A 13,640-nucleotide genomic window follows, 5' to 3' on the forward strand; every position below is an offset into this window, starting at 1 on the left:
GCATGGGTAGCTACTCTCCTAACCAGTGGCTCTTAAGACTTGGGTCTCCAGGGCCTGTTCCTAGGCTTGCTGTGGTTACTTCACCCATCTGGGAACACAGGTCTGTGAGGGAACAGGGATGAGCAACTAGTCCCACTCTGACCCTCCCCTCCCGGGAGCTTAGAAATGCAGCCTTGCTTCCTTTCCGTGCCAGTACTTAATAACTTTATTTGCATTTGGCTCCTTCCACCATGTGGAAGAGGTGGGTGCTGGCAGCTGTTTGGGCATCATGCGCCCTCTGGTGGGCCTCAGGAGCAATGAACACAACTGGCCACACAGGCTGTCAGTCAAGAGCATAGCACAAGGTTGTAGTCATCCTCACTCAGGTCTGTACCCCAGACCCAACTTCAGGGAACTGGGCTTGTTGGGGCGAAGCCCTGAACCTCTGGCTCTCATACTCGCCCGTGTTAGACACCCGCATGTTCTGACGAGCCTTCATCTGCTTCAATCGGTCCTTGTCCACTTCCTGCTTGGTGAGGACGAAGAAGAGGATACCACAGGGGAAGCCGATGGCCCTAGGGATGGGGAGATGTGCACCGGGTTTGGGCAGGGGCTGGGACTGAGCCAGAGGAGCTAGAAGAATCAGTCCAGCTTTGCCACTTGTACAAATGCTGCGGTGAGACATCTGTCTACCTGTCCTTTGTGCTGAGTGCTGGAGGGACCCCACAAACCAGAGCCTCCTGCTGCTGCCTGCTTTAGACAACCATAATAGTTCTCTATTACATCCTGGCCAACTCCAAACTCCTAGGCATGGCACTAAAAGCCCAGTGTGGTCTACCTGCCTCTTCACTTTTCCTCTTATGGCTGGTACTCAGTTCTCCTCCTCACTTGTGCTGAATGCTTCTATGTGACAGCCTAAGCAGCCCAGGCTTGCTCTGAGTTAGCAAAGGCCCTCCCTACATATACTGTCTCATGTCCCTTGCCCGACCCCCTCTATTTTTCTTTATGGTGTTGTGAATTGAACTTAGGGCTTCAAGAACATTAAGCATGTGCACCCACTCTCCATTTGAGCAACTACTACTAAAGCAGGGTCTTGGTAAGGGCCAAAGAACAGGAAGCCACGAGAGCTGGTGACAGTCGCAGCTGGGGGGCCTCAGTTCCCTCCTTGGTGAGATGAAGTGCAGTGTTTACCTCAGAAAGCTTAAAACACTATATGGCAAAGTACTGTCATACCTCAGACATTTGCTGGAAAAAAATTAATTTCCCTTCCTTTTACCTTAGTGACTGATAATCAGTAAAATGTATTAAAGCCAGAATCAGAACCACAGAACTCACAGAAACACATCTAGCTTCTACACAACACAAGCTGAAACTATTTTAATTAATTACTGGGACTGGAATGTTACCCCTGCTCCCAAAGGGAAGAAGGATGAATCCAGTGACTCAGATCACCTCAATTTGCTGCACAGAAAAGCCACTGTTCCCCAGTTTTACATATCGTTCCACCCTCACCTCACCCCACTCTTCTGAGATTCCATCCCTTGACTCCAGCAATTTCCTTCCCTTGAATTCTCCACCTGCAACTTGGAGAAGTTTCTAGGTCCCAACACCTTTCATCGAACTCCCCACTGGCAGGCAAAGGGGCAGTTACAACTCACCAGGCTAGTCCCACAGCTTTCATGGGGTTCTTGCCCCTCTTTCTGGGAATGTATTCTAGCTCAGGGGAGAGGGGCTCAGGCTCCTCCTTGCATTCTGGTGAGCCGTGGCTCTGCAGTGCTCTGGTCCTGTTCTGGGAAGCCTTGTTAGCTGTGGCTCCAGAGAGGATCCCTGTGAATCAAAGTACGGCGCACGTCAGTATGGGAGATGGGGAAGAGGAAGAGTGGCTGAGATTTGAGGAAGGGGAGTGACTGCAGTTTGGAGTAACAAGTGCTGTATAGAATCTAAAAAGAAATGGGAAAATCGCCATCGGGTGACACCTTTGGAAGCTACTTCCACGTCACTGCGGGCTCCTCACCCTGGTGCCAAGGCAGTGAGCTTCGCTGCTGTTCTTCTATTCAGAAGTCAGGCTGGGAAGGACTGCAGAGGAACTCAACGGAGACATACGAATGAAGGAAATCCGGGGAACTGTTTTAAAACTGCAGGACCTTAGCTATCCTTAAGGATAACTAACTCCATCCAGTCGAAGAGGAAGCTGAAGCCCAGAGAGACGAGCTGCTTCGCACAAGGTCAAACCGCTAATTACTCAGTGCTAGAACTCAAGCCTCCAGAAGCCTAGGGTTCCTTCCTCTGCACTGCGGTGAGTTGAAACCCCTGGGACGCGGGAGTCTAAAGGTTTCTCTGGTACTGTCTCCAGCAATAAGACCCTAGATATGCCGCGCAACCTAACGCAGGGGTTAGACTGGGTGACCTCTAGAGCATCTTTTTCACCCCCAGACTCTCTAAGATCTTGCAGAGAAGTGTGGGCAGCGATTGGCATCCTGACTTCCTGCTGTCGCGCTGGGTGGGATATGAAGGAAACGGAATCTTTTAGAACCCTGCCCTCCCGAGGGTCCCTCTCCTTACCCCGGAGGACGCGGGCATTTCTCGCCCCCCGGCCCTTCAACGCCGTAGCAGCTACCACCGCCGCCATGTTCGGGTCCCACCCCCTTCACTGCGCTCCCCGTCGGGAATTGTAGTTTGCGTAAGGGGCCTCCCCCGCGCCTTCCGTCCTGCCTACAGAGCAGAAACTACATTTCCCAAACGCCCGCGTAGCGGGCCCGGGAGAACTACTCCTCCCAGGAGACCCCGGAGGCGCGCACGCTCGCTTGTTTCCCTCCAGCTGGGGGCGGAGTCGTGTAGGGTGGAGCTTGTGCTCTCCCGCCACGCCCCGGCCTGATCATCCTAGTTCTGCCTTATGATTGGCGACTCTGTTAGTCCACCACTGTCGCTATTGGCCCGGATGCCGTCGCTCTTTCGGCCGGGAGTCACCTACGCCTACTTCCTCCCGGGAGGAGGGGCTCGAGTTCCGCGTCGTCGCGCAGAGCTGACTCTGGGAGGCGTTTGGGCCCAGAGAAGTGGATCGGTAGCTTTCGCCGCATGGAGTCCGAATCGGAGAGCGGAGCGGCCGCTGACACCCCGCCTCTGGAGACTCTGAGCTTTCACGGAGATGAAGAGATCATTGAGGTGGTAGAGCTGGATCCAGGCCCGCCGGACCCGGGTGAGAACTGACGCTCCTGAGGCCACGGGACAGTAGGCGCTCACCCCTGGCCTCTGACCCCTGCTTCTCCCCAGTTCCCCCTTCCCCCTTCCCTACCGGTCGTTCCTACCGACATTTCTCTCCCGGACCTCCTTCCCTACCCCCCACATTTAGTTTTTAGGCCTGACTGGGTGGGGGTTCCTTGACGCCTCCCCTGGCCCTTCCCCTCACACACCCCCTTCCCATCATGCCCTCTGTCCTCTCTTCCCACACGGTCGCTGGCCAACACCAGGTCTTCAGACCCAGCCTCTCTCCCCCTCCCCGCCCCCCAAGTGCTCTCTTCCTGCTCGGTACGTGTGGGACAACACTTTAACCTTTGGCCACATGACCGACCCTAGCGTCACCTTTTTCGTTCTTCAACCCTTACCCTATTCCTTCAATATCTTTCGAGCTCCATCTTTTAATGCTTCTCCCAAAGCAGATGATCTTGCCCAAGAGATGGAAGACGTGGACTTTGAGGAAGAGGAAGAAGAAGAAGAGGGCAATGACGAGGGCTGGGTCCTGGAACCCCAGGAAGGGGTGGTCGGTAGCATGGAGGGTCCGGATGATAGTGAGGTCACCTTTGCATTGCACTCAGGTAGGCCTTTGAAGGGATCACCTCAGATCAGTGCAGATGGACTTTTGAGTATGGCCCGCTGGCCCTGGACAGGTGTTATGAGAGACAAATGTGAAAAGCCACCCACTTTGGCCTGCAGGATATTCAAAGAAAGGGCCAAAGGGCACTGAGGTTAAGTGGGACCCCTGGGTTCATCCTGCCTCTGCCTCTGTCACCTTTGTTAGCGTTCTGAATCTTAGTGTTCTTTAAAAAAAAAAAAAAAAAAAAAAAAGTTATATTGGATGAAAGTGAATGGAAGTAACCTAAGTGGAAATTAAAGGCAGTTTACACTCCAAAAGGAGCATGGCCAATAACCTCAGATGCCAGCCTCACGAAGGTCTCATAACTTACTTTATGCCTAGCCTGGTATGGCCTGTGCACATGAAGCCACCTCTTGGCTTGCACCTCAGAGTATGTGGTAAGGGGAACAGCATGGCAGGGGATATGCTCTGGAGGGGGACTTGGAGCTTCGTGGGCTTGGGAAGGATTTCTCTTAACAATCTGATACTGTAAACGAGAACTAGATGCAGCCTTCCCAGGAAAGAATAACTGTGGCTTTGGGAAAAGGGGAGTGTGCTTTTTGAAGCTTCTGAAAGACAGAACTCTAGGGGAGAGCCCAGTTGCATCCCCTTTCTCATGGACCATGTCTTGGGACAGCATCTGTGTTTTGTGTGAGCCTGGACCCCAAAACCAACACCTTGGCAGTGACGGGGGGTGAAGACGACAAAGCCTTCGTGTGGCGGCTCAGCGATGGGGAACTTCTCTTTGAGTGTGCAGGTGAGAGGCTGGGGAGGTTGTGTTCCTTTGGACGTCTTGGCAGGTGGCCCCTGTGCTGTTTGCTAGCCTCTGTCTTGTGCTGGATCCAGGAACCCACAACAGAATAATAACAGTGTGGTAGGCATTGGGACAGGAAATGCTAATAGGCGGGGGGGGGGGGGGGGGGCTGGCTTAGATGAGCATTGGTACTGGTGTAGGAGTAAGCAGAGGCCAGAGAAAAGGCTCTGGTTGCTCGCTTACTAGTGGGGCCAGTAGTGTCTGTTCCTGGGAAACCTGGAATGTCTGGTCCCTGGAGCTGCAGCAAGTTTGGCCCCTTGTTTGCTGAAGTCCTCCTACTTTTTTTTTTTTTCCTGCTCAGTTGCTTTTAAAAGGTGACTAGATGAGTGGGTCACAGGTCTCCAGCATTTAGGTATTTTTAATGTTCTTTTTCTGCCACTTGTTCCTTTTTAAGGTTATACAGTTGAGTTGGCCTTGGATGTAGCCAAGGCTAGCCTCAAACTTGTTACATCTCTTAGGCAAACTTGAGTTCAAAATCTGCCTACTTTCTTTGCTTCAGGCCACAAAGACTCTGTGACATGTGCTGGTTTCAGTCACGATTCCACCCTAGTGGCCACAGGGGACATGAGTGGTCTTTTGAAAGTGTGGCAGGTAGACACCAAGGAAGAAGTCTGGTCCTTTGAAGCAGGAGACCTGGAGGTGAGATCCTTGGAGTGGCCTTCAACTCTGTGGGACCTTAAGTGAGAGCAAGTGCTTCTGGGAGGGATAGCGGCAGGCATATCCAAATCTGTACTGGAGAAGTTTGCCTTGAGCCGAGGCACCCCGAGCTCTAGCAGTGTGTCTGTTTACCTACAAAGTTCTTGCTGACTTAGGTCATGGCTTGGATAAGGTTCATGGACTCTTAGGTAGGCTAGGTAGCAGGCCTTGCTTGCTGATCCTCCCTCTCTGACCAGTGGATGGAGTGGCACCCTCGGGCCCCTGTCCTGTTGGCGGGCACAGCCGATGGTAACACTTGGATGTGGAAGGTCCCAAATGGTGACTGTAAGACCTTCCAGGGCCCCAACTGCCCTGCAACCTGTGGCCGCGTCCTCCCTGATGGTAAGAGCAATTGTGTCTTCCTGGGGGTAGAGGTGCATCCAGTGACTTGGAGGTACTTCAGTCATCCCAGTCTCCTGCACTATACTTGGTCTTACCTGTGACTCCAGGGGAGATTTGGGAACCTCCTGCTCTATCCTTCCTGTTCCTTCTTTCCTTGGTGTGTCTGAGTGCCCTCTGTCCTCTGGTTGTCTGTGCCTTGGTCCTTAGGGAAGAGAGCTGTCGTAGGGTATGAAGATGGGACCATCAGAATCTGGGACCTCAAGCAAGGAAACCCCATCCATGTACTAAAAGGTATCAGAGGGGCTGGGGGTGTTTTCCTTGGCTGGGAGGGAGGAGCCTGAGAGCCAGGTACCGGAACCTCTGTCCACCTGTTCTGTTCTAGGGACTGAGGGTCATCAGGGACCTCTGACCTGTGTTGCCACCAACCAGGATGGCAGCCTAATCCTGACTGGCTCTGTGGACTGCCAGGCCAAGCTGGTCAGTGCCACCACTGGCAAGGTAAGTAGCTTAGGCTTCTGTCTGAACCGTCTGCCCCTCCCCTGTCCTTTTCTTCTTTACCCAGGTCTGTGAGCCTCTTCTCTTACCTGTAGGTGGTGGGTGTGTTCAGACCCGAGACAGTCGCCTCCCAGCCCAGCCTGGGAGAGGGGGAGGAGAGTGAGTCTAACTCTGTGGAGTCCTTGGGCTTCTGCAGTGTGTGAGTGTGAGCAGAGCCTTGGCCTGGAGACCCAAGACACTGAGGGAGGAGGTGGCTTTGAGGAGGGATTCAGGTATTGGGACCAGGGAGGAGGGAAGGTGTATGAATCTAGGGCCTCAAGAGCCTTCCTGTGTCACCTGCTTCTCAGCATGCCTCTGGCCGCTGTTGGCTATCTGGACGGAACCTTGGCCATCTATGACCTGTCTACACAGACACTCCGGCACCAATGTCAGCACCAGGTATGATGTCTGGGGCTTTGTTCCTATTCAGTGGGCTGTTGTGTTGGCTAAAGGGCAGCCTGCCCTCTGTGGCCCCTCTGAGGGTGGGGATGGTGTCTTGTCTTCTCCCTCCTGACTTCTGCCCTACTCTATTACTGTGTCACATTCCCGGACAGTCGGGCATTGTTCAGCTGCTGTGGGAGGCTGGCACTGCTGTGGTGTACACCTGTAGCCTGGATGGTGTTGTACGTCTCTGGGATGCCCGGACTGGCCGCCTGCTTACTGACTACCGGGGCCACACTGCTGAGATCCTGGACTTTGCCCTCAGCAAGTAAGCATTGTGGGCTGGTGGCTCTAGAAAGTGGGTTTAGTGTGAGGTAGCACAGGTCCTTTGTGGATGGGAGGGGATTCCTAAGGGAAGTGAGACCCAATACCTGGATGCATCGTGTGATGAAGGCGTGCCAGGCCGTTCACCTGTGCAGTCACAGTCCTAGAATCCAGCCCTATCCCAGCAATTTGTAGTGAACTATCCATTGTGGGGACTGAGACTGAGAATGAACCTGTCCTACGCGGTCTGTGTTCCTCCCATGTTAGGGGTTTCCTTCACTGATTCTCTTGTTTGCGTGGACATAGTTGAATCAGCTCCCTTGCTTCAGGAGAAGGGTCTGAGAACCAGATACAGACTCAGGCAGGGACTGATAATAGAGGCCATGTGGGAGCAGCTGCCTCAGGACCCCTGGGGAATGGGCTTGCGCTGGCTTCAGGTTCCTCCATTCTTTGACCCCTGTGTTCTGTCGACAGAGATGCTTCCCTGGTGGTGACCACATCAGGAGACCACAAAGCAAAAGTATTTTGTGTCCAGAGACCTGACCGTTAACGGCTGCAGCCTCTGGCATGGTGTCTGGTGTTGAGGGGGATAAAGGGACACCCTGCCCCCCAGCAGAGATGCGGGGTGCAGAGGGAAGAGGAGGGAAGAACATTGGACTGCTTTCCAACCCCTTCAGCTGACCTGCCTACTCCTTGTCCCTTTCCTCCCTGGAGACCTGCCTTGCCAGGCCCACCCTCCCCTGTCCAGCCCTGGGGCCTTGTAGGAGGCCATGTCTCTTTCACTTTGATTCGCTGGTGTGAGCCATGGGGTGCGTCTTTGTATGTTGGGGGTAGGTCTTTGAGGTTCCCGTTCTTTCCCTTCCCAAGTCTCTGGGAAAGGAAAGGAGGAAGAGAGACTAGTTACAGATTTTAAAAATGTAAATAAAATATACTTCCCATTGGCAGTGTCTGTGTGCATTCTGTGGTGGCTGCACAGGAAGTAGTCTTCCTGTGGTGCTTAGTCTGTCTCTGGGTCCTTCTAGGGCAGTTCTCTGGCCCCTCCCATTCCTGGAGATATGGAAGGAGATAACCTACCCTGGTGGCCAGAGATTTATTTGGTCTGGGTGAGGTCTCATGGAGCAAGGGCTCCAATCCAAAGAAGTGGGGCACTGTGACAAATGAGTGTTCTGGGAGGCAGCAGTAGCTACTGTCTCCCTAGTTCAAGTCCAGGTCAATGCTGCATTGCCTGCTGGTGTGGTAGGCAGTGCTGGGACCTGGATTGTCCCTCTTGGCTCTTCCTCTGAGCGCTCGTAGCCACCTTTGGGCAGCTGCCCTCCAGGGGGCTGTGTACCGCTGATCACCCAGACCCATGGCCACAGGCACAGCTGCAGCACTGGCGCTGCCCAGGGAGACCAGAGATAACAGAGTTCCAGGCCCTAGTGGTGGGCGACGCTCATAGGCCAAGACTGACAGGAGCAACGTAGCCACATAGGGCCCCCAACACAGCAAAAAGAGCAGTGTGGCTCCCGCCTGTGCCCTAGCCTGCCTCCAGGTGAGAGTCCTAGCCAGGGTCGAGGGTGCATCACGGCACACTGCCCGCTCCAGTCGGCGGATCTCACACAGCTGGCGGTGGGCAGTGGCCAACACACGGACAGAGAGCAGGGCAGTGGCCCCCACAGCAGGCAACAGGAGCCCATAGACTTCGAGGTAGAGGTAGGGGGCTGGGAAGACAGCTTGAGAGCTGCAGTTGGCATCAGGGCTCCAATGGTTCCAGCCCAGAGCAGGCAGACTGGCAAAGAACAGGGAGCTGACCCAGGTGAGGAGCAGGGCTAGCCGCACACTCCCGCGGGGCCGGAGTGGCTGCAACACTGCCATGTAGCGCTCCCCATGTACCAGCAGCAGATTGGCCATCAGGGAGAGGAAGCAAAAGTTGGGGGCCAGGTGGAGAAGGAGGCAGGACCAGTAGCCTCGATGTCTCCTGCTCCATAGCCCAGGCAGCACGGGCAGTGCCAGCCCTGTGAGTAGCCCAGCTAGTAGTAGGCTTAGAAAGAAGCAGCCAGCAGGGGGGCTGCGCAGGTGGCGGTCCAGGGCGATGCCTAGGGCCAGGAGCAGGTTGGTGATGACAATGAGGCTTGCCAGGACTAGAGAAAGGCCCACAACCCCCATGGGAATGGCCGACAGCTCAGTGTTGTTCTGTGTCATCATGGGTCTTGGCACATGGAGGATCCGGAGCTGCAGCCAGCATGCCTGGGTGGAGGAGTGGCCAGAGTTAGCTTGGTCCTGCAGCTACTGCCCTGGTGGGGACAGCGCGTTATCATTGAGGCTTCAGACTCAGACTGTGAGCCATACCTTACTTTCTGACACAGATTTTCTCAGTTGTCAACTTAAAAAACATTTTTACATAGGGAAATCATGCTTTTGGATGATTTTTTACATAGGGAAATCATGTTTCTCTTAGAAAATCAATTCTGGTGTATCTTAGACGAGGCTACACTTCAGGCGTAACCACAGTTCCCAACAGGTAGCTTTACCTCTCAGTCATCAGACAGCCCCTGGGCAGCTACATTTATGTCTGTCTAGACTGGAAGGCAACCTACCCAGAGCATTTGTCAACCTTTGCCTGCCCACAACCAGGGTGCCAAAGAGAGGACAGTAGCTGGCCAATCACTGGATGAGAGGCTCCCAAAGGCTAGGTCTGGGAAGTCACAGAGTGCTCTGTTCCCGCACCCCCACCCTGTCTACACGTGGAGCCTGTTACACATCAGTGAACAGCCTCCGGGTAGGACTTCCAGCCCATAAACTTGACTCATCCGCTCCACACTAGCAACAGGCCCTTCCTGGGAACTGGAGGGAAGGGTGGGGAGATGCTTGGTAAGGAATTGGGGGTGCTAAGAACAAAGCACCCCCTCACCTCTAAACACAAGCTGAAACCAGGGGACAAGGAAAAGCCTTGAGACTGACTCTAGCTGGCTTGCTTTTACTCGGCTGCTTGGTCTCAGCCCCAGGCCACACTGGAGGGCAACTGGGAGGGGGGCCTGGATCCTGTCAACTGGAGCATCTGCTGTTGCTAGGATCAAAGTCAATAGGGAAGGATTCTGCCTGCTGCTCCTCTGGCCTCTGGCCTAGGACCAGCATCAGCTGTATGGTTACCTTAGGCTGTAAGATGCTCTTCTTCCCAAGTGCTCCCAAGCCGCACTCCTGATGCTTTCCCTCCATTGGCCTAGTTCTTCAGGCTCCCCCACAGCCTGCCACTCAGGTCTAGCTTTCTATCTCCGTCCCCAGTTTGTTCCCCTTCCTCCCTACACCATCTGTCTTTATTAAACTACTGAGACCTAGCTTGAGCTAGAGACCCACCCTTCGGACCCTCACCAACCTCCCTCAGAATATCAAGAAAGGTAGACATCCATATCCCGGGGTAACTTCCTGGTGGGGTGTGGACCATAGCTCCTGAATGGCTTGAGCCAGTGCAGTGACCTCTTCGGGATCAGACCTGGAGGGGTTGCTGTGTAGCTACTCACATGGCTGTCAGGAACAGGTGGTGGTGCTCGCTAGCTCCTCCTCTGAGGATCAAAGAGTCACAGCGGCCACTCTTGCAAGTCTTCGGGCCATGCCTGGTGTCCTGACCAATGAGTGCATGGTGCTTCGATGCTGAGGACAGCAGGAACCCGGCTTGCCTGCTCAGACTCTGTCCTGGCCTGGGCTCCTGAAGGGATGGAGGAGTCCAGGCTGGAGGACCTCAGTTTTGGCTCCGCCTCTGGGGTGGGACGTGGCACATCCTGACTGCTTTTACTGAGAGGGCTCCCCCCTCCTGTGTAAGTGAACCCTTCCCTAGCAGTCGGCCACATCATGAAACCTGGGTGGTGTTTCCTTACCTCTGGACCCTCTTGCTCACAATGCCAGGCTCACATGGGAAAAACATTCCATCTAATGAATAATGTTTGGTACACAACACTCCTCCCCTCCTGCTAACAGAGCCATTTTTTAGGTATCTTAAGCCCTGAACATGCCAGTCAGCAGCCCACAAACAAGCTAGATACGTTTGCTGATAACACCAAAGGACGGTGTGCATGTAAGATGGAGGTGGGGCTAGGGCCCTGGGAATCTTCACTGATCTAGTCTTGTCTTCCTGACTCTGGAGTCATCCTGCATACCTCTCAACTTTTCTTGTGAGACAGGGTCTCATATTGCCTGGGCTGGCCTCAAACTCCTGTGTAGTGGACTGTCACCTTGAACTTCTGATCCTTTTTCCTCCCTCCACCTCCCAAGTTACAGCTTTATGTCACAGAGTCTGATGGTTCTCCTACACTCCGCCATATTACAGGTAGGTTAGAGAACTCATGGATTCACTTAGGTTAACACTCAACTGAACTACATCCCCAGTCCTGAATGGTTTCTGAGTCAAGTTTTGGGATGGGTTATGGTAAGACTGTTTCAATACTGTCAATCCTCCCCCAAAAGGAAAAGTCACCTGTTGGAGTTGCCGTGGGGAGTGTCAGCACAGGGATCTGTGGATAACACAATGTTTGACAGTACCAAGAAGAAGGAAACTTAACAAATGGCTGGCTTTCCCACCTCCGTGAGACTCAGGGGCATACCCGGCAATGCGCATGACAGGGCTGGTAGTGATCCCACTGCTTTAGCTGTGTGAATGTGGGCAAACTGTTTAAGTTCTCTCAGTTTCTTCATTTGCAGAGCAGAGCTCAAGACCGTACTTACCTAACCTGGGTTTGTGGTCCTAGCACTTGAGATGTGTAGGTTGCAGTAAGTTGCAGCCAGTTTCAGAAGCATAGTCAGACCTTGTTCCAAAGCAACCAAAGAAAAGAAGAGTCTCCTTCCAGCAAAGTAGGTAACATGAACCATATCAGCCCATACTCCTGAGAACTTGATTACTGTTAAATCATTAGGATTTCTGTTCTTCTCAGCACCTGTCCCCTTCAAACAAGGACCCTGCCTTGAAAGGCAGATAGGAAGCCTAGGACATCCAAGGTACAGAGAGAAGGACATGTTCCCAGTGCAGAAGCCGAGAGATCTGTGTCCGATTTCCACTCTTTATCTTTAGGGCTAAGGGAGGGGAGGCCAGCCAAACTTCCTAAAGACTGAACCAGGCTGGGGCTGTATCGAGTAAGCTGGAACTGAGATGAGACCAACCTCCTCACAGAACAAGAAGACTTCACTACCCTTGGAGAGAACGGCTGGAGGTCTGAGGACTCTGGCACCGTTTGCCCTACAGCACACATTCCAGGGTCCTGGAGAGGTGGGGCTTCTGCTGGGAGAATAAGCAGACTGGTCTTAAATCCATCCTCCAGGATGCCGGCAGGCACAGAGTCTCAGTCCCACGCAGTGGCAGTGGGGCATGAGTCAGACTCTGGGAGAGGTCAGCCTGGGGCTAGTCTAAAATGGGGCAAGACCCCTTGGATATAGGGGCTGCCAGGAATAAACAAGCCTGTCTTCTGTCCCCAGCCTCCTTCCCCAGAGATTCAGGATGTCTGTTTCTTCTCTGTTCTGTCTAAACACTGTGTGTGGTATGGCGTGTGAGGGGGACAGCTCAGGCAGTGGGAGCTGGAGAGTCTGGGTCCTGTCCTGTGCTCAGTTCAGTTTCTCCATTACCAGCGTATCTGCTTCCTTTCTGTGGCTGTCAAGCCCTGGGCCATGACAGTTTCTTTTGCCCTCTGGTGCAAGTTTTCAGACACTCCATCTGCTGCCTGTGGCCCTGACCTGATGTTTTCCTGGTGGAGAGCATGTGCTGGGCTGGACAATCCAGACTGTCCTAGAAGGCTAGAAGCCTCCTGGATCTCCCTGGTCCAGTTTCCTGTATTCTTCCTGATGCACTTGGGACTGGGTGGGTGTGCTTTATGAGGTCTGAAAGCAGTTACTCTGAACCAGGGAAGCAGATGAAACTTCCTGTGCTCTGAATCGCTTTCCCAGCTGCTACTTAATATGCCCCATACCAATGAGACAGGGTCTTGGTATGTAGCCCACGCTAACCTTGTACTCCTGATCTTCTGCCTCAGCCTCCCAAGTGCTGGGATCTTTGGTTTGCATTACCACACACAGTTGGCCTGCACTTAAAGCTGATGTAGACATGCCTTCTAGAGCAGTGGTTCTCTGCCATTCTAATGCTGCAACCCTTTAATATAGTTCCTCATGTTGTGGTCAACCACCCCCCCAACCATAACATTATTTTGTTGCTACTTCATAACTGTAATTTTGCTGTTGTGAATTGTGGTGTGAATATCTATGTCTTTAATGGTCTTAGGTGACCCCTGTGAAAGGGTACTTTGAACCCCCAATGGGCTTGAGACCTACAGGTTGAGAACCACTGTTCTAGATACTGTAACAGATTGGCCAGGATGCTGGCTAACCTTAAACTACTGATCCTCCTGCCTCAGCCTCCCAAGTGCTGGAATCACTGGTTTACACCACTATACCAGTTGGCCTGCACTTAAAGCTGATGTGGATATGCCTTCTAGGTAGACACTGTAACAGGCCAGGATGCTGGCTTTGAGAAATCCGTATTCAGGTGTGGAGGCAGAAGAAGCCCTGTCCTATCCTGTGTGAGCCCCTTGAATCCTAGCAGTCTTTTATTTTTTTTTTTTTTTAAAGATTTATTTATTTTATGTATATGAGTACACTGTAGCTATTTTCAGACACACCAGAAGAGGGCATCAGATACCATTACAGATGGTTGTGAGTCACTATGTGGTTGCTGGGAATTGAACTCAGGACCTCTGGAAGAGCAGC

The 13,640-nt window shown here is 53.1% G+C and overlaps 3 protein-coding genes across 6 annotated transcripts in view; 1 reads left to right on the top strand and 2 right to left on the bottom strand.

Annotated features, from left to right (window-relative positions):
• The window catches only part of Pnkd (PNKD metallo-beta-lactamase domain containing), a 74,719-nt gene extending 72,041 nt beyond the window's left edge, over positions 1-2,678 (bottom strand). The window contains exons 1-3 of one of the 2 annotated variants that reach the window (XM_034497880.2): positions 2,542-2,678; positions 1,638-1,806; positions 182-554 (exon numbers count right to left, since the gene is read on the bottom strand). In XM_034497880.2, the coding sequence (XP_034353771.1) occupies positions 362-554; positions 1,638-1,806; positions 2,542-2,608 (429 nt within the window). In that variant the 5' untranslated portion in view covers positions 2,609-2,678 and the 3' untranslated portion in view covers positions 182-361. Of the gene's footprint in view, positions 1-181; positions 555-1,637; positions 1,807-2,541 lie in introns of those variants that run through there. The other variant, XM_034497876.2, reaches the window with a different exon arrangement.
• On the top strand, positions 1,973-7,864 carry Aamp (angio associated migratory cell protein). 3 transcript variants are annotated; one of them, XM_076931677.1, is made up of 12 exons: positions 1,973-2,275; positions 2,893-3,175; positions 3,636-3,791; positions 4,467-4,586; positions 5,143-5,282; positions 5,537-5,681; positions 5,889-5,972; positions 6,064-6,179; positions 6,272-6,375; positions 6,524-6,614; positions 6,770-6,924; positions 7,395-7,864. In XM_076931677.1, exons 2-12 carry the CDS (start codon positions 3,055-3,057, stop codon positions 7,468-7,470), a joined length of 1,308 nt encoding a protein of 435 aa, XP_076787792.1. In that variant the 5' UTR covers positions 1,973-2,275; positions 2,893-3,054; the 3' UTR covers positions 7,471-7,864. The 3 variants fall into 3 exon arrangements, with proteins under 3 accessions (XP_076787792.1, XP_034353765.1, XP_034353766.1); XM_034497874.2 differs by lacking the exon at positions 1,973-2,275 and having other exon boundaries at positions 2,758-3,175; positions 3,633-3,791; XM_034497875.3 differs by lacking the exon at positions 1,973-2,275 and having other exon boundaries at positions 2,789-3,175.
• Positions 7,865-8,010: 146 nt separating this feature from the next.
• On the bottom strand, positions 8,011-10,513 carry Gpbar1 (G protein-coupled bile acid receptor 1). Its single transcript, XM_034499178.2, has 2 exons — positions 10,418-10,513; positions 8,011-9,146 (listed from the first exon to the last, which is right to left on the bottom strand). The coding sequence occupies exon 2, from the start codon at positions 9,102-9,104 to the stop codon at positions 8,115-8,117; it is 990 nt and encodes a 329-aa protein (XP_034355069.1). The 5' UTR covers positions 9,105-9,146; positions 10,418-10,513; the 3' UTR covers positions 8,011-8,114.
• Between the last annotated feature and the right edge of the window lie 3,127 nt (positions 10,514-13,640).

Source organism: Arvicanthis niloticus, chromosome 3, assembly GCF_011762505.2.
Source record: "Arvicanthis niloticus isolate mArvNil1 chromosome 3, mArvNil1.pat.X, whole genome shotgun sequence".
NCBI classification, from domain to species: domain Eukaryota; kingdom Metazoa; phylum Chordata; class Mammalia; order Rodentia; family Muridae; genus Arvicanthis; species Arvicanthis niloticus.

What these genes read in the sequence shown, in the direction of transcription:
- Gpbar1 (XM_034499178.2), bottom strand. Translation starts at nt 9,104, where the DNA reads ATGATGACACAGAACAACACTGAGCTGTCGGCCATTCCCATGGGGGTT.
- Aamp (XM_034497874.2), top strand. Translation starts at nt 3,055, where the DNA reads ATGGAGTCCGAATCGGAGAGCGGAGCGGCCGCTGACACCCCGCCTCTG. An exon ending in TTGAAGCAGGAGACCTGGAG is followed by an intron (nt 5,283 to 5,536) that starts GTGAGATCCTTG and finishes CTCTCTGACCAG; the next exon opens with TGGATGGAGTGGCACCCTCG. An exon ending in CCCCATCCATGTACTAAAAG is followed by an intron (nt 5,973 to 6,063) that starts GTATCAGAGGGG and finishes GTTCTGTTCTAG; the next exon opens with GGACTGAGGGTCATCAGGGA.